General features: G+C 40.5%; 1 protein-coding gene across 2 annotated transcripts in view; it reads left to right on the plus strand.

Moving 5' to 3' along the window:
* Nucleotides 1-17941, plus strand: part of MLLT10 (MLLT10, histone lysine methyltransferase DOT1L cofactor) — a 104208-nt gene that overhangs the window by 80260 nt on the left and 6007 nt on the right. For both annotated transcript variants that reach the window (XM_026039445.1, XM_026039446.1), the window contains exons 12-14: nt 11848-11965; nt 13176-13248; nt 17491-17645. In XM_026039445.1, the coding sequence (XP_025895230.1) occupies nt 11848-11965; nt 13176-13248; nt 17491-17645 (346 nt within the window). The remainder of the gene's footprint in view (nt 1-11847; nt 11966-13175; nt 13249-17490; nt 17646-17941) is intronic.

Genomic DNA, 17941 nt, shown 5'->3' on the forward strand with positions numbered 1-17941 from the left:
CTTCCTTTTGTTTTTCTTCTGGGGGGCAGAGAAGAAGATTTGAATTTTGTGTGATCTAATCTTTATTTATTAATTTTCATTCCCTCCTCCTCCCTCTCCCTCCAGAGGAATTGTGTGTCCTGTGTCAATGTCCGATTGTCTTCAGATGATCACAGATTTAGTTTTCTGGGACTGCTGCTATTGTTTTGGAAGCATTAAGGGAGATTCAAATGGTGACAAGATTTAATTGACAACTTAAAAGGGAATTTCCATGTTTGCACAGGGAGTTAATGAAGTCCTACACTGCTCCTGTGATTCCAGGACTATATTTTGGTAGTTAGGATTTGCCATTTGGAAATGGGTAATGACATCATCTTTGGGTTTTCTCTGTATCAACAGTGCCAACACATAACCTTGAACTACATCATCTGCACTGTTAGGCAAGTGTAACTTGTAATCTAGTCTACAAAACTCAGATGAGAAGATTAGCTTGGGCTTCAGGATGAGCCATTCCTGAATTGGGTCTTCAGCCCAGGAGGGAATCAGTGGTCTAGCAAAAATCGTAGTTGCTTGCTGGAAATGCACATTATTTTTCTGGTGTTCCCTTTAACTTTCATGTATTCTGGGGAACTTRGCCTCTGCTAGGCTGTGCAGCTCAGTTCAGTGAGCAGAACAATGTGTTTGTGAACTGCAAAAATGKAAGGACAAAATACACGAATGAGAATTGATGCACACGTTGTTCTTAGTTTCTGCACATTGATCCTTTCTGCCTGTCTGTCGTTACTGCCTGTTCTGCATGTGACAGTGAGGCAGCAGATCCAAAGCTGCTCTGTTTTCTCTCAGCAGTGTATGTCTTAATGCTCTGCTGAGGGAAAATCATTTTCTTGCTTTCGAGTTGGGCCACTCCTGCGAAGATTTCCTTGTGTTTCCTATTTAGTGAAAGTGAAGATGTTTGTTTGCCTGTTGTTTTGTTCTRTAACAGTCTACAGAGTTTCASAGAATCACAGAATGGTTGAGGTTGGAATGGACCTCTAGAGACCATCTAGTCCAATCCCCTGCTCCAGCAGGGACACCCAGAGCACAGGGCACAGGGTCCCATCCAGACGAGTTTGGAAGATCTCCAGAGAAGGAGACTCCACAACCTCCCTGGGCAGCCTGTGCCAGGGCTCTGGCACCCTCACAGGAAAGAAGTTCTTCCTCACATGSAGATGGAACTTCCAGTGTTTCAACTTATACCCGTTGCCCCTTGTCCTGTCACTGTCCACCACTGAGAAGAACTTGAAAAGGGTTTCTCTCTCTGATAGGTTCTTCTCAGTGATTTTATAATAAAAACAATGACCTAAGTGTCTCTGTATCTYCTATATTTTATAGGACTTGTCATGCATGTCAGGAAATCATAGTTGTTAGAGTAAGAAAATAATAATTAGGGTTATTTTTGATAATTTTTGTTCAGGTTTAGTAGGTCTAGTGATTTATAAGCATCTGTAACAGCAGTGTCCACAGAGAAGGGAAACTGAGTAGCTGCTGTTCCTTATCTAGTCTAGGATTAAATTTTCAGCGTGATAGATCCACTTTAATATAATGTGATAAACTCCTGCCTTTATGGTGGAGAGATGATAGTTGGGAGGGTGGATACAGACCACTCAATTGCAATTCCAAGTGAAGCAGGAAAGGAAGTTTGCATAAATCACTTCCATTATCCCTAAATTAGGTTTGGCTTTACTGCTCTTGGAATGCGGTAGGACAACAGCAGGGTTTTCTGTACTAAGCAGATAGTGGTAGTTATCCTCCTTTGTACCATCCAGCTGTTAAAGGGAGCTAGGGCCTAAATTTTTCAATATGTCTGGAGATATTTGTTAGTGTTTAGGGAATTTGAAAGCTCAGGAACCTTGAGATCTTCTCTGGCTCTGAGTGTAGAGCACCTGAGTGGCTTCAGGTGCTCCTGTCCTTCCATGGGTTTTATTTTGTAACCTCGTGAAATACTCTGGTCCTGTAATTCTTATCCTTGCCAACAGGAGCCACATCGGGAGAAGGCTTGTTGATGCCTTCCAAAACAGGGATGGATCGTCATCTGCACATGAAATCAGAAGGGAATTCAAAAGAAAAGCTACAACAAGTAGTTTCAGTGTACTTTTTTTCAGACAGAATATTTGGGCATTTTTCCTGGATGATAGAATGAATGTACTCGACTTTTTGCCCACCGAGTTTCCAAAGGTAGCCCCAAATTATGGATATCCTCAAGCTAAGTAGAACCTCATTCCACTTGTTTCCCAGTGTTGTTCTGAGAAACATATCCTTTTCCTGCTTGTTTGTTTTGGTACAATATTTGGCTTGAGCTAGACATGAGGAAAGGAAGAAAGTTTCCAAATAAGCATCTGTAGTGCTGGAGCCCGGCAGGCTAAAGCAGAGGCTCACGCAGTGAACTCGCTGTGGGAGCCACCTACACCACGCAGAAGATGGCAGCTCCAGTAGCTGTTAGTGCTTTAGAACATTTCTGTGTGGGTAGAAAGAAAACATCAAAAGAGACAAATTGCCCTCAGTTCTAGGACAGGCTTCAAGTAGCATTAGCACTAGATGGCAGCTTTAAATTGGCTTCCCGTTGCATGGCCAAGGCGTCCAGCACAGTTTGAGAATTTGCTGAGGWTGAGAATTTACTGCAATGCCATCGCAGACACCTTTAGATCAGGTATCTTCAGACTTCTAATTAGGAACTTTGAAATTATTTTAATGGACTCATTCAGACAATTCCCTTCTTGTCATTCAAAGCAGCTCCTCCTAATTGTGGCAAATTACATTGTCCACGTAATCAAAGATGATACATAACTTGGGAAGACCTGCTAGACTGTCTTTGCACATCTGCTCTCTGAGGCTGGTTATTTCCTGAAGTCTCAATACAGAAATATTGCCAGAACAGCCTTTCCAGAGCTATTAATGCAGATTTCTACTGGTTTGTTTGCAAAGCTAGTGGCTGTGGTGGAGCTTGCATGGTGGGTAACCGGTGCTCGGGTGCATGGCACGTGAAGCCTTTTTCACCTTCAAAAGCAGTCAGTTTTGTAAAGGATTGACTTGGCTTATAGCAGTGCGTGTTAATACATTGTTCAGCTCCCCCAAAATAAACTCCCTGCAGTGAATAACGTCATGGCATGAGGTCACACTAATCTTTTCCCTATTGTTGGAAGCAATTATTTTCATGTAAAAAGAGTTAAATGATCTTTCCTACAGATAAACAGTACATTCTGTCATCATATGGATCTTAACTAGAACCCTTAAGATTTGTATTTTATTTTACTTTTTAAAAAATTTAGTTCGTACTTGATTCTGGTGTAACTTGGGCTGCAATATGGTTTATAGATTCAACGTAAAATTAGAAAATCTTAATTGATTTTGTCAGGTATTGGTTTTGTTCTGGATTTGGCTTTCCAATGATGATTTGCATTACCTTTAAAATGAGTAGCATTTAAAAATAGAATAATAAAAACATCTGGAAATCAAGACTTGGGTGATTTTAAGAAATGTAGTTCCAGGAAGAAGAAACAGCATCCTTACTAGGCTGTTAGATTTTTTTTAATAAATAGAAATAGCAGATGCATGAAAAGCAATTCCTAGTCTTATCACTGAGTCAAAGGCAAATCTCAACCTGTCTCACTGGCTGTTTGGGTGCTAAAACTACTTTGTTGTCCCTGTCTCATGGGGAAAAAAAAGATACAAAATRGAAAGCCAGGGTGAAAAGAAACAATTCTCAATAGAATATCTTGCTCATCTTTGGCACTTGTGACACAAAGTGCTGGTGTTGGTAGTTTTAGGAGGAATTCTACATGCATCTCAGTGGGTTGAGGACAGAGAGGGACTATTCTGTGTGGTAAGCTGTAAATACAAGACAATGACTTCTCTTCCAGAAACCATTAAACTCTACTTATGCCAAATCTTCTTAAATTTAAGAGCTTAGAAAATTAAAAATGTATAAAGAACTCTACTAGTAAAGGTTTTTCCATCAAAATTTTCTTGTTCATCGCTTAAAAGCTGTTTTAATTCCTTATTACTTCTGAGCAAAATGTAAGCAAAAAAAAAAAAAAATCCAATTTTCTTTTCATTCGGTCTGAGGGAGGATTTTTGGGGTGGGGGTGGAGGAGAGTAGCAAGGAGCAAGAATTTACAGCCAGAGGGAAAATTCCTTCTAACATGTGACTCAACTAGAAGAACAAAGGAATCATAGTTGCAAGTAATCTACTATTTAGCCTATTTAAACTCTTTTTATATTTTCCTCTGGCTTCAGTCAGATTATCTTCATGTATATTTATCCAGGATACAGGTAGTCTGAAAGGCAGTTGCGTGATTTTGCACAGTGCTGCATGCTGAGACAACTACATCAATGTTTCTGTCTAGCAATAAATGTTTTCTGCCTTGGAGCTGAGGCTTATTTAGCCTGGCTTATCTGGTGCTGCTGTAGCAACCATCAGTCTCCAGGCAACTGAGGCACATTGACCTCTTCGTTGAACTGAGTGTAGCACTACTTCAATTTAGCTGCCTGAGACAATAGTGATGGTGTTGAATGTGAAAAACGTGGGTTTTTCTACTCTGTACGCAATGAAAAGAATACAAAAATACTTAGATAAAACAATGTTTAGGCTTGACTCGAAAAATATTTCAAGTTTCCGCAGCGTGGCCTTTGTTACAAGCGGCGAAGTTCGTGCTTGCTGCAGGGTCCCTGCAGGCCTTGGTAAGGTGGTGAGCCCAGCAGTGTTCTGCTGCTCTGCATGTTGGTTTCATCATTTAAATAGCAAATTGTGTCAACTTTTATTTATTTAGAAATTTAAAATATCATTGAATAAAGAGCTAATTCATGATCATTACTATATTTGAAATTATAGATAATCTGGGGAGTAGTTACTTTTCTCTTGAAGCCATTGCTTGACATCTTATTAGTGTATCTCACTAAATTATTAGGAAAACAAGTTATTATAGTAGATTTGTATACTGACTTTGTTTCTTAATCAAATCATTCCTTCTCCTAGTCAATATGAAATTGCGGTTCCTGATATGTGAGTTGATGTTCTCAAGGAAAACAGATTCTTATGCTTGGATATTGCTTCCACTGTGTGCGCAGAGCACACGCAGGTTGAGGGCTGTGAAGAGAGAGTGGATGGAAAGGGTGGAGGAACAAACGGAGGCAAAAGGGGGCTGTGCAGAAACGACTGTGCAGTTTCCTTTAGGTTTGTGGGGAGATAGAAGAATCCCAGGATCTTATCTCTGCAAAGCCTCCTTACGAAAAATGGTGAAGTTGCACTCCTGACGAGGTAACATTCTGGTATGCTTTCTGCAGGCTTATCTTCCTTGTGTAAATTGCAAATTTATAGCCAAATAGTTTTTGATTAGTTAAGATTTTAGAGAAAATCCTACTAGGCTTGGTATAGAAGGGGCTAGTAAACTGGCAGTACACTTGAGGTTGTGGCATTTTCACATTATTGGGGGATGGACTTTATACCCGTGTGGTTTATAATGACTCTGTGTGCCCTTGTTGTACAGTGGACAGAAGTATAAATTAGTTCCTGTAGGTGTGCCATTAATTTTTCATTTTGCCTTTCAGTTCCCACTGTGTTTCCCAGTTGCATTCATTCATGCCTCTCTTGGAAAATATTGGAGTGTTGTTGTCTGAAGGGTAGATGATTTTGTTTAATTGAAGGATTTATTTGTGTATTTTAATCAAAGCAATTGATTCTTGAATACAGTATTTGATTATTAGCTTGTTCGTAAGCAAGAGTCTTCATCACAGCAAGAGTTTGAAGGGTTTTTGCCACTCTTTTATAATTGTGCTATGGATAGATTATCTGTGTGTCATGTTTACAGCTTTGCCAACAGACTTTAATTATAATAATTTTTATGTCAACTGAATGCTCTTTTTGATTGAAAAGTTGCTTTTTTTCTAAGAAATAACACAACCTCTATGATCTTATTTCAACTTTTCTGGCATTCTAATTAAGCTTTTCAGTTCATTCTTTTATTATAGACAGTTGGTGAAAACAGTTACCACTATCTAAGTTTGGAGATTTGGGKATTTTGTTGTTTTCTGTACAGTCCAACTCATTTCAGAAAATTACAGCTTTGTAATATGTGGAAAACCTTCAGGATTTCCAAGTGCTGTAATCCTTCAGGATTTCCAGTGTAGTAATGCTGGCAGAATGGGRTGGGGAGGCTTTGCAGTTCTAGCATTCCTTTCAGAGAACAAATAAGTAAAAGACTGCAGTGGGTATTTGGGGTTATGCATTTTGTTGGTGGAGCCGGGAGGGCAAATGAAGTGAGATTAGCTGGGCAAGGTACGGTGAACGCAGTTTCCACGGCCGGTTTTTAGGGCCTTTTAGTTACGGGGTCAGTATAACTTTTAAAATTAAAAAAAAATTGTTTTAAAAAGTTCTAAAGCATTTGGCTAATGAATATGAAATGTGCTGATTGATAGAAAAAATATGTAGGTAATGCTTAACCTCTTGTGTTTGACTTGCAGAAGCGTGGAAGCAAGATTTTATTACGGATTTTGTGTTGTCTTCCATCGGTATTTCTTGGCATACAAGAAAATATACAGGAAAGCTTGACTTTTTAATGTAGGAAATGAGGATTAGATGGTCATTTTTAAGTATATTCCATATTTGTGGTGAAAATATTCAAGGATTGCATTGCCACAAGTAATGCTTGAAAAGCTGTTGATTTTGGCATGAGTTTCTCCTAAGTTTCCTGTAAGTTGGGAGTGTTGCTAGCTATAGTACCTGCAGCCTGGGCACTCCGTGGGTGTTTATTTCACACCATGTGAATAGCTAACAAGTGAGGAGGTGCAGCAGTGGGTGCCCACATCCTCTAAGTGAAATTTTGGGGAGTAGCCAAGGTGTTTGGGAGAGGAGGAGAAGGCAGCAGGACGTTCTCTTTCCTGTTGCACTGGACACCAAGAGCAGTCTGCAATGTGCTCCCCCTAATGTAACAGGCTTTCCAAAACTGTGGAGATAGAATCAGTTTTTGTCAGATATCTGAGCTGAATGGTGAAGCTTAAGGGCAGGTTGCTTTTGCAACAGCTTTTTTCACTTTGCAGAAAAAGCAGTGGACTTTCTTRACATTATGTATATCACATGAATATCTTAGGGTATCCAAACTCATTTAATCAGAACATAGGGTTTATTTTTGATGTTGTTAACAGTACTATGTATTTCAGATGAATGTTGCTTTTGACATTGACTAAAATATATCAGTTTARGATGACTTGAGAGTTTCCTAGATGAAATTTGCTTCTGCTGACTTGCCAAGTGTTTGAATTTTCTCCCTTATCTCATGAAGCAAGACAACTGTATGTAAACATTAGTAATATCTTCTCAAAAGTATAAAAGAAACACCCCTAGAAAATTTAGCTGAACGTAACATTTAATTTGGGGTATTTATTTGTTTTATTCCCTAAAAAATCCTGCATCAAGTTTTTGGGAGACTGCTTTGAGAAGTAGTTTACTGTACACCTTCCAAAAGTGGCTTGCTTGTAGTTACTGTTACCTTGTTGCTTGTGATTTCTTCAGTTTGTGTTAATAGCAGCAGAGGGGAGCTCAGTGCTTTCTGTTGCAGCGTGGTGCTAGACCCGTGGAGGGGAGGAAAAAGACTGTTATCAATAAATATTATGACCCCAGCACATTAATGTGATAATCATATTTAAGGAGTATAGACAGCACARTGGAGCAATGATGTTTTTATTTTAAAAGAGAATCTTTTCAGTCTTTAATATTATTCTTGACAAGTATGTATGGACTGGAGTAAGTAATTAAATAGTCTGTAACGCATTACAATACTTTGATGCTTTAAAATGTAAAACTGCAGTGTGGCAGTGGTTTTTAAAGCACAAGGGCAAAAGATGTATTGGTTGAATATAAAGTATTAAGAAGTTGTCTTGGATTTGATTGTTAAGGCCATCCTTGTTGTCCTATCATGAAAGGAGGAAAGTTCAGTAATGGTTTAAGTACCATTAAATCCCTCCCCTTGCTTTATGGAAACTCAACTGTAGGCATTTCAGCATTAGCCTAAACAATGGTTTTGAATATGTTAAGCCCCTAACAATTAGGGAGCAGTTTGGGGCATTGAATAATGTGGAGTGATGCAATTGAACCTGACAGCTTCAACAGTCACCCTCCTCATGGGACCTGAAAGTTGTTCACACTTGGTTTCATCTCTCATCACACGCTGAGTATTAAAACCTGACTGGGGTGGAGCAGAGACAGCCATGGGGCCTGCAATCGGAAATGCTCCATAGCATAAAGCTTGGAACAGGGACCAGGCATGSCCAAAGCCTCTCCATTTGAGACCTCTCTTAAGTAATAGTATACAGCCTTTTTTTTTTTGAGATTTGATTTTTGGATCTGTTTTCCCCGGAAAATTAAGATAATATATAATTATGCTAATTTAGGAAACATTCTCTTAATTCTGTTAGACCAGAATACTATTTTATTTTGACATGATGTAGGTATTTAAGAAATGGGCTATATTTTAAGTATTTCATGGGATATTTTTATGTGTTGGTTAAATGTAGTTAACTTGCGTGTATAATTTTTATATTAATTGAGGAACATGCTTTTTTGAGGCAAAGGAAGTGCGTTTAAAGCATGAATCAAGTATTGATTGTTTATTTTTATTGTAGTCAGTGTTCCTTGAACTACCCTGTGTCTTCATCCTGTGCTGCTTTGCTGCTCATTGCTTTGCTGACTTACTGAACRTGCCATATATGAAAGCAATATAGCATATACCTACAGATAGGCTTAAACCCTCTTGCTCAAATGCTTTTCAAGAAAACTTGCATTTTTTCAGAATAAATACTTAACAGTTTTTTCATTAGTTCCTACATTTTCATCACGTGTTGTATGTTAACTGCTTAGGGGCTGTTGAGATAAAGAATACTACAGCTTTAAAAGTGCTGCATTTCAGAAGATGTTTCAGTCCTGTGACCTTAATATATATTGACAAGATGATTGCGCATTTTTAATAAATGCTTGCTGCAGCTTGTTTCGACTGCGAGTGAGACATGAGGCTCCTATTTCACCTTTGAATAATGTAGTGCTCCTCTACCGCCTCGACTCTCCCGTCAGATGAAGTTGTCACATTCATAAAACTTCTCAAATCTTATTTTTTTGCCATTCTACATTGCCATTTAAAAAGCTTTTTTTTTTTTCTTTTTTTCCCTAAACTTAGCTCCAGCTACTCCAGCAGTTTTGTTATTGACTCTCCCCTCTGAGGGCTGCACAGGGTACCTGAGGTCAGGAGCGCTCCTGCAGCCCCAGCTTGTTGTAGGACACCTTTACTGGCCTTTTAAAGTGTAAACAGGGGGTGAGTTTAGCCTGAACCACCACTTGTGAAAAAACTCAGGTTTTTAGATATTGTTCAAGTCCCTCTAAGTCTTTTGATCTTTCAGTCCACTTAACAAACGTTGTTTAATTCCTTTGATGTCTTCTGTTTTGTGAGGGATAGCTGCTCAGTGCAGGTTAGCAGCTCCTTTCAAGATTCCTAGATACTCTGAATTTTAGTAAGTTTTTAAAGGTATTTGTGTGTGCTTCGGTTAAATAAGCATGTGTGCTGGTGCTCGGTGCCTTGCCATTATAAGTTAATTTAGAGTTGTTGTTGGACAGTTTTAAGTAGCAGATTACACAGCAGAATGAGAGTAAAAACAGCAATTTCWGCATAAGCTGTATGTGAGCTGTATGCTCACTAGCATGAAGAAAGAAAAACCTTGTTTTGTAGAAATCTTCTACAACTAAATAGACATAATATTTGTAGTTTTTAAATTACATTCATGGCCTCAGCCATTTTATTTGCGTTAAGAACGTGTAGATTTCTCTTTTGCTGCTCTTCTCAGATTTGGAAGGAAGTAGCGGTTGTACCTGCTCATTTTGTTAGGTTTTCTTTTTTCAGTGATAGAATTTGACAGAAACGATGTTGTTGGGGTTTGTTTTTTTGAGAGGAAACCAGGGAAAACAATTGTAGGTTACTAGTGAACAATAATGGTTGAGCTGGAATTGTGCTCTAGGTGTTTATTGAGGAAAACAGCAGGAGTTGGTGCAGTTTTGCCTCCTTCATCAGTAAGTGTCACAGTAATAATGTGCTGTGTTTCTGGAACTTGTTGGCAGACCCAGGTAGGTGGAAATGCCTCTGTTATTTTAAGAGTTATGACTAATTCAGATTAATTCTACTGGAGACATGTAATTCAGCAAGGGAGGGGGAATCAGATGTGAAGTGAAACTTTGGTCCCAGGTCTTGCGATCTGACAYGTACCTTTAAAATGAAAAGTGGGGAAAAAAATCATTAAAAAAAAATTCTTGTTTCTTTTTCTAACTCCGTGACAGTAGGAAAAACGTGAGCATCAGGCACAATTTCTCACTAGTATGTAGTAAATAAAGMGTCATTGAAAACAGTTGTGTGAATTCATAAAAGTCCATTCATCAAGTTTAATATGTTGGCTGAAAGCCAAAACTTAATGGTAGTGTGTGATTCTTTCCAGAGACATAGTTTATACTCTGTAATATTTTGCTGTAATAACCAGTATGTTTCCCGYGTCTCTTGTGTGCAATTATACATGTCAAAATGTCCCACAAATKGAGTTCCTTACTCTTCACCTTTTTTTCCCCCCTCATATTTAAAAAGAAAAAAAAAAGTTTCTTTTGTCAAGATTGTTTACATTTTCTTCTAAGATTTATTTTAAAATTTGTGGTCTCACAGGTTGTGTATCTGTGATTTTTTTTTTTTCCCCCTCTAAATATTACAATCTTGTATTTGTTCCAAAATACTTTTTTTCTGTTGGGCAAGAAAATGCAAAAACTGTCATCGTCAGCAGGGCCTCTTGTCTTTGTGTGTCTCCGAAACTCGGCATTTAACACATCTTTTCTTCGAAAGGGGAAAAAGCGTAAGCAGCCGAGGAAGAAGGTATTTTTATTGCGTTGGATTATGCAAGATTTTGGCCGGCCTCCTCGGCTTCATCTGTTTAAGGGTTCATTTTCGCTTGTTTGGCACAAGTCCCAGCAGAGACCTTCAGAATTGTGGTTAGCAACATGAATGAACACAAACTTTGGGAGCTCTTCAATAAGTCRAGCTGGCCAACTGCCAAAAATACAGTGCCTTATATGGGGTCAGGGCAAAGCTGTGATTCGCTGAGCCCCCTATTGTATAGAAAACATACTTGTAATGGCTGTTTGCCTTCTTTAAAATAAAAACAAAACAAAACAAAAAACCACCAGGCTTCCAAGCCGATCAAAATAGGAAGTAACAAAATAGTGTGCAGGTTTTACTAATGACGGCACGGCGCGAAGGAAATATGGGCTCGGTGCAGTTAAACCGGAGAGCTGAAAGTTGGACCTTTTGACCTCCCCAGCCGGCTTGTGATGTGAGGAACCCGAGCATTTGTGAGACATCTGTTGTCTACCTGCCCTTATTTTGTAAATGSTTTAATAAGATTAAATAATTAGTAGGATAACCACATGGTCGCCACGCTGCTAAGTCCCAGCACGGCGGAGGGAGTGCGGCAGGGTTGCGAGGGTCCTGCTGCCCCCTCTAAAATGTGGCTTGGGCGTTTTTAAGATGTACTATGGTAAATTTTTATTAGAAGATCTTTTATTATTAATTTTGTTTTTATTAACCTACCAGAGATAACTGTAAACCACACTGTAAGGCTTGATGTATTTAAAAGGTGTTGCGATTCTATTTCTCTACTCCCAAATGGAAAATAATAATGCATTTAAGGGAGAAAAAAAATGTTTTAAAGAACTGTGCATTATCTCTGTAAAGAATTGTGCATTAGGAAGATTCCCTAAGGCGGGTTGAGCCCAGCTCCCGTTTCTGCAGGACTCGAGCTGTGACCGTTTCCTTGCAGGCCAGCGCGCTGCCCGGCTCCTCGCTCGCTCTGCCGCCGTCGCACGGGTTCGGCGGCCGCCTCGGCGCCTCCTCGGCCATGGCAGCGCTCGTGGCGCAGCCCGAGGGCCCCCAAGCAGGTAACGGTGCCGGTGGCTCCAGCGCGCGGCCCTCTGCCCTCCGCCCTCTCACGGGGCTTTGCTCCTGCTCTGGCATCCGCATTTGCTGCTTAAACGCCCCTATGGAGTTGTTGGTAAATTCTCCATTGCCCCGCAGAAGAGCTGCGTGGGCTTTCCTGTTTTTTCTTCCCCGTCTAAACTGCGAATGCTTCAGCAGAGCCATCCGCAGGCAGGAATGCAGCAGTGTCCGCTGCGAGGGGCGTGATGGATGCGCCGGCTCCGGCCATGGCGGGGGGAGCCTTGGAGCAGCTCCCGCTCCCGCTCTGTCATTCCCGCATCCTTGCGTGCCGCGGAGGCCGCCGGGGAGCCTGGCCGCCCTTCAGTAACCTGGCTGGCCTTCCCCACAGCCCTCGGGAGACATCCGGCCTCGGCGGCGTTGTAAGGAGGCCGGCCTCGGCGCCTCCCCCCGCGGGAGCCGCGTCCCCAGGCCGGCCCGGCCGCGTCCTGCCCCACACGGGTCGGAGGTCGTGCGCCCCGGGCGGCGCTCGGCCTTGTTTTATGGAGAGGCCACAGGGAAAATAACCCTTCCGAGCCCAGCGCTGCCGTATCCTTAATGAGGCCCCTTTTTKGGGGGTTGTTTTACTACCTTTTAGCAAGGGGCTGGCCTGTGCTCTTGCTTATAAATGGGAATTTGTGAGTTATGGGCTTTCATAAAGTTTTCGGTAAATCTGTGGCAGAGCCCGTGCTCGTTAGACGGCAGCGGCAAGTTTAATGCGGTATATGTTTTATGAGTTGTTTTGGGATGCAAAGTGTTAAAAAAAAAAAAAAAAAAAAAGGGAAAAAAACACACACAAAAAAAAGAAAGCACAAAGCCTCGGGATTTGCTGTGATAAGCATACAGATTAGCTGTCCGCAGCTGTGATTCATTACTTTCACCGTAGAAATTAAAAGTGGCTGAGGGGAGGGCACTGCAAATGCAAACCACACTTCTGCGCTGTAAAACTGAAAGGAATGAAAGAAGGGAACATAATCCATGGCCTGCTACACCCTCAGAAATGTGTAAGGACAACACCTTACACGCCACAGTTCAGCAGCCTCAAACTAGCCACGTATTTTGCTCTGTGATGCCAAGGAAGTTAAGATTTAAGATAGCTGAAAAATGCCCACATCGACTTTGAAACTCGTACGGAATAAGAGTTGATTTATCAGCTGTGAAATATTTACCCTGCAGATCAAGATCTGGGCGATAGCGGCCGCGGCCTCGCTGGCAGAGGAGGGTCACCCCGGGGGAGCCTCTCGCCACGGTAAGTGCCTCAGCACAGGGAGAAACCTCCCTGGCTTTCATTAGGTGCTACCTGTTTAAGTAGCGTGCACGTATAGACGTCCGCRTTCATGTGTACTTGAAAAAAATGTATAAATCGATACGTTCAGATAGCTCCAAATAGGCTGAAGCTGGTTTTTATATTAAGTGAGATTAGTTTATAAGTTAAAGGAATTTACTTAAGATATGGGGACAGCCTTTAAAAAGGATTTGTTTATGATCTTTGCCACATTTACTGATAATCTCCATGGATTTGTTGCCATAATCGTGCTCGCTTTTCAAACGTGCAGAAGGTCTAAAATCCCATAGACTTGCACATTACAAAGATCGCAGTAATAAGACTTTCTGAGAAAATAAACAGTAATAAAAATTTAAAAACAAATATTCCCTTCTGCTTCCCTCACTGCTTCAAATATGCAACAATTGTCTGTGGGGGAAAAAAAACTTTTCTGATGTTTGACATARGAATTTTCCTACTAGGATCATGCCTCATTATTTTGTTCTTATATTATTTGCTGTTAAAATCCCAAAATCACTTTTAAAATGAATTTAGGAATTTTTCTTGTGTGTGTATTTTTAGTATTATTTTGTATTTAAAGGACCTTATTTTCCATACTGGATGCCCTATGAATTACATTGTTATTACTTAGGCAGTCACCATAGGGAATTTTATGTTGAAAGGAATTTTAGGATAGCTAAAATAAAAAAATCTGCAGTTAAGCAGATGCAGCATCGTAACAATGAATTTTATTGTTACAGCCTAGATTATCATAGTAATTTATAGGAAAGATCTCCAAATTAGATAATTTAATATACATGTGTAATTTAATTTAGCATACATGTGTTGTTGATCTGTATTATATTCTTTAATTAATGAAATAACCCGTTGCCTCGGATGAGCATATTCTTTATAATATTTAGGTGGTATTAGCTTTTAAGTGCTTTAATGCCTGTTACTTCTAAAAAAAATAAAGAATTTACAAATTAAAGCATTCGTTAATAAAGTATATATGCTTACTTTAACATACACTAAGAAGTTCAGTATGTGCACGTGTGTGTGGATACCTGTGCATATGCACATCGATAATTAGAGAGATTTTTGCTTTTTGTGTATGTGAGGTAGTAGCCTACAGCTGTACTTGAYCTGGCTTTAGAGAGAACATTTGGGAAGGTAAACGACTAAAAAGTCATATTTCTACTGAGCACATGCTCAATATATGTATTGTCCAGTGCCTGTAACATGGTCAAGTTTCATGTGGTTTTCATGAGTCTGGCAAAGCAGAACTATGTGATGCTGTGGCCACCTCAGCCCAGACTTCCACGTCTTGCTCCAYGTATGGAAACACCATCAGTTTACAAAGAACACGTAGCTTTTGCCTGGGGGGTTGGGGTATTTAAAAGCAAGGAAAAAAAGAAAATCACTACTGTAGTTCCAGTGGGAAAACGTATCCAGAAATATGGGCATGGAAAAAAATGAGAAAATCCATTCATTCGTGTAAGCTCAGTAATCAGCACGTGGTGAGAAACAGTGTGCAAGGCATTTTTAGCTATTTCATGTGTATCATGCCCACTGCTGCTGCTGCCCACACCCCTTGGATGCTTCAGGAAACTCCCCACCTTCCCCAGTTGAATAAATAACTCTGGTTACATTAAAAGTAGTATACAATGAATGAAAAGTTAACTTCAAAAATCTGATATCTGAAAACATTTCAACCCAGAACATTATCCTACGTATACATTTTTTCCTGCAATTTCCTATTCCCTTTCCTCTGAATCTTACGAGATCCATAAAAAACTTACRCTTTTCTGAAAGAGTTGAGTAAATTGCAAATAGTTTTTAAAATAAAAGAAAATACGGAAATGATTGTTGTCGGCGACAAGGACTGATTGCAGTTTGTCTGAGATGACTTAAGTGACTCATGACCAGTTAGATTTCTGACATTGCATCTTTGTATCCCTGTGTTACCAAAGTGTTTTTTTCTTTCTTTAAACTTTTATATCTAGAAGTATATGCTTGTATTTCCAACACAAACAAAATACCTTTTTCTTTCCTACATATACACACATCTTTGCTTTCCTGTATATACATGCACATATAATTGGTGTGTGAGAGTTGTTTCCATTTTGCAAAGGAATTGCTCCGGTTCTCAAGGYAGTGCTTTTTGAACACGATGCTTAACCCTAGATTAAAAATCATGTTGTGCAATACTATATTGAAATATGTATGTATGCCCGTATATGTAAATGGAGTCCGGTCATACTATTAACTATAATCAAGAGAATATGCATGAGTCTACATGATAAACCCAAAGCAGTGAGCAAGATAGGAAACAAGAAACAGAGGGTTCCTGTCACAGGGAGTCCGTTGAAGTCGCATTTGCTGCATTATATTTCTGTGGGAAACAGCGATAAAATCCTGCTTGGAATGAGGATTCAACCCCTGCATGCAGGAACTGTATTGCRTGTAATGGATTGAGTGGTGGATCAACTGGAAGAGGGTAGATTGAGTAAAGTTGAGGTGCATGGAAATCTGGGTTCTTTTCCCTTACAGATTTCCRGATTTTATATAATCTCACACTGCTTTGCTTCCACATTTGTGAAATTAATAGGAAACTGCCCAAGGCCCATCCACAATTCTGTTGGTGTTTTGTTGTAATGGAGTAGTCTGCTAGTGCAGTACTGTAGGTTCTCAGCAAGCAGGCAGAGAAAGAAGTTTCTTTGCTTTCTGGTTTTTATTTTTATTTAGTGTGCTGTTTGCATGGAGTGTAGCACGAGTGTAGTTCATCTGGAATAGTTCCAGAGTTTTTCTGCGGGAATCTGCCTGCTCATCATCTCAGCACAATGTGTAGACAACTACTTCTAAATCCATCTTGGTGTGGCCCTGCCGAACTGCTAAGTGCTGTTCACCTGTCATCTCCTGTTGGAAAAACCTTCATTCCCTGGGGTGGGGGATTTTATTTTATTTGTTTGTTGGCTTTTCCTTCAGGTATTTTTCCCCCCTTTGAGCAAATCTTTATATGCAAAGGGGGAATTACTTATAAATACCTACAGGGCTCTTAAGTCACCTACTTAAACCTTTCTTTTAAAAATCGCTTTGCTCTGGTGCCTACAAAAATACTTGCGAGCCATTAGGCACCTAATGTGCTGTGACCGCTGCTTATTACACTAATCATAATTAACACCCTGATTTCCTGAGCGCTGTGTGTTGTCCTGAGCTTGGCACTCTGGTGCTCCTCTTGGGTAGGTTTCAGTCCTTGAAGAGTGGTGCAGCTGTGGTCCTCGAGCAGGGCCGGGAGCTGTTCCTGCAGCAGTAACTGATAAATARGAATCTGAATCTGCGGTTGCTGGAGTTGTTAAAAAAAAAAAAATCAGTCAACTTTTAGTGGGATTTGGTGTTGGTTCTGGGTGAGGAGTGGGTCTCTGGGTCCATGAGAGCAGAATTCTGAGCTGGAGAAACGYGCTGAGTGTCTGGGTTTGCACAGAGATGAAACTTTGCCCATYGAATGGAAAAGAAGCCGTATCTTAAAACCTGAGGGATGTCCAACTCTTGTAGTGCTGAATATTTAATTTCATCCTGAATGAGAAGAGATGTGTGGCAAAGAGATGGTTCTTTGAACCACGTGTGATGATGAGTGGAAGCAAGGAWGTCGAGTAGCTGTGTGCAGGAGGTACAGGGAGCAGCTGTAGCGTTCACTGAGTCCCTTGTGAAACAGGATTTCCACATGGTCTGTCTGCAGTCTGGCTTTACCTGTTCTGCTTTTGGTGAAGCCAGGCAGTGGACTTGCACGTGCTCTTCTGTGTGGAAGTGCCATTACTTTGCAGGTTTTTGATAACTTATTTAGTTTTTCTTAGTTTTCACTAAAAGTTTTAAATTCTTTTTAAGACAGGCACTCTGTGTTCATATGTAATACTAATTCTTGCTGTAGGAATAGCGTTGTGTAATTTAATACAATGCAGTTTGSCAGGTATTTTGTTAGTCTGTGCGCTTGGGAGATTTGGGACTTTCTGAGCACGTATTCTCCTAGGGGAAAGTGCTGCGCTGTTGTTGGCGTAGGCCTTGGAACCAGGAGTTCTTGGTCACTTGGATGAATTAGGTTGGTTTCAGCAACGGGCTGAAATAAAGTAAAAAGGTGCTACGGGCTGAAATAAAGTAAAAAACTTCAGCTTTTTGCTAATACGATGCCTTTTTCCTTTTACTAAGCACAAATACCAATATTTCCAACAGGTCCCCTGTGAGCAGCTTACAGATCCGCTACGATCAGTCGGGGAACAGCTGTGGGGAGAACGTGCCCCCCGTAGCATCCAGCATCGAGCAGCTGCTGGAGAGGCAGTGGAGCGAAGGGCAGCAGTTCCTGCTGGAGCAGGGCACCCCTAGTGACAGTAAGTACCTTCAGTTGTGCAGTTCTTAGTGCAGCATTTGCCCAGGGTAGAGCGCCCCAGTTCTCCGTCATTACCTGAGTTTTTATAGATGGGGAAATTGTGTTATGCGAGAGGAAGTAACGTGTGGATGGAGCTGGCTGGCTGTGGAATTTCCAAGTGGWTGGTGGAGGCTCAGGTCCACTACCAGAAACTTCCACAGTTCTCATAAACCAGGAATGAGCACAGTTCTTCAGTGTTGCTTTATAACACATGATGTGCATTGCCACRATGTTTCATTATCATTTTATTTTTGATAT

Source organism: Nothoprocta perdicaria, unplaced genomic scaffold (assembly GCF_003342845.1).
Source record: "Nothoprocta perdicaria isolate Ctin4 unplaced genomic scaffold, notPer1 scaffold_23, whole genome shotgun sequence".
In the NCBI taxonomy this organism is placed as follows: Eukaryota; Metazoa; Chordata; class Aves; order Tinamiformes; family Tinamidae; genus Nothoprocta; species Nothoprocta perdicaria.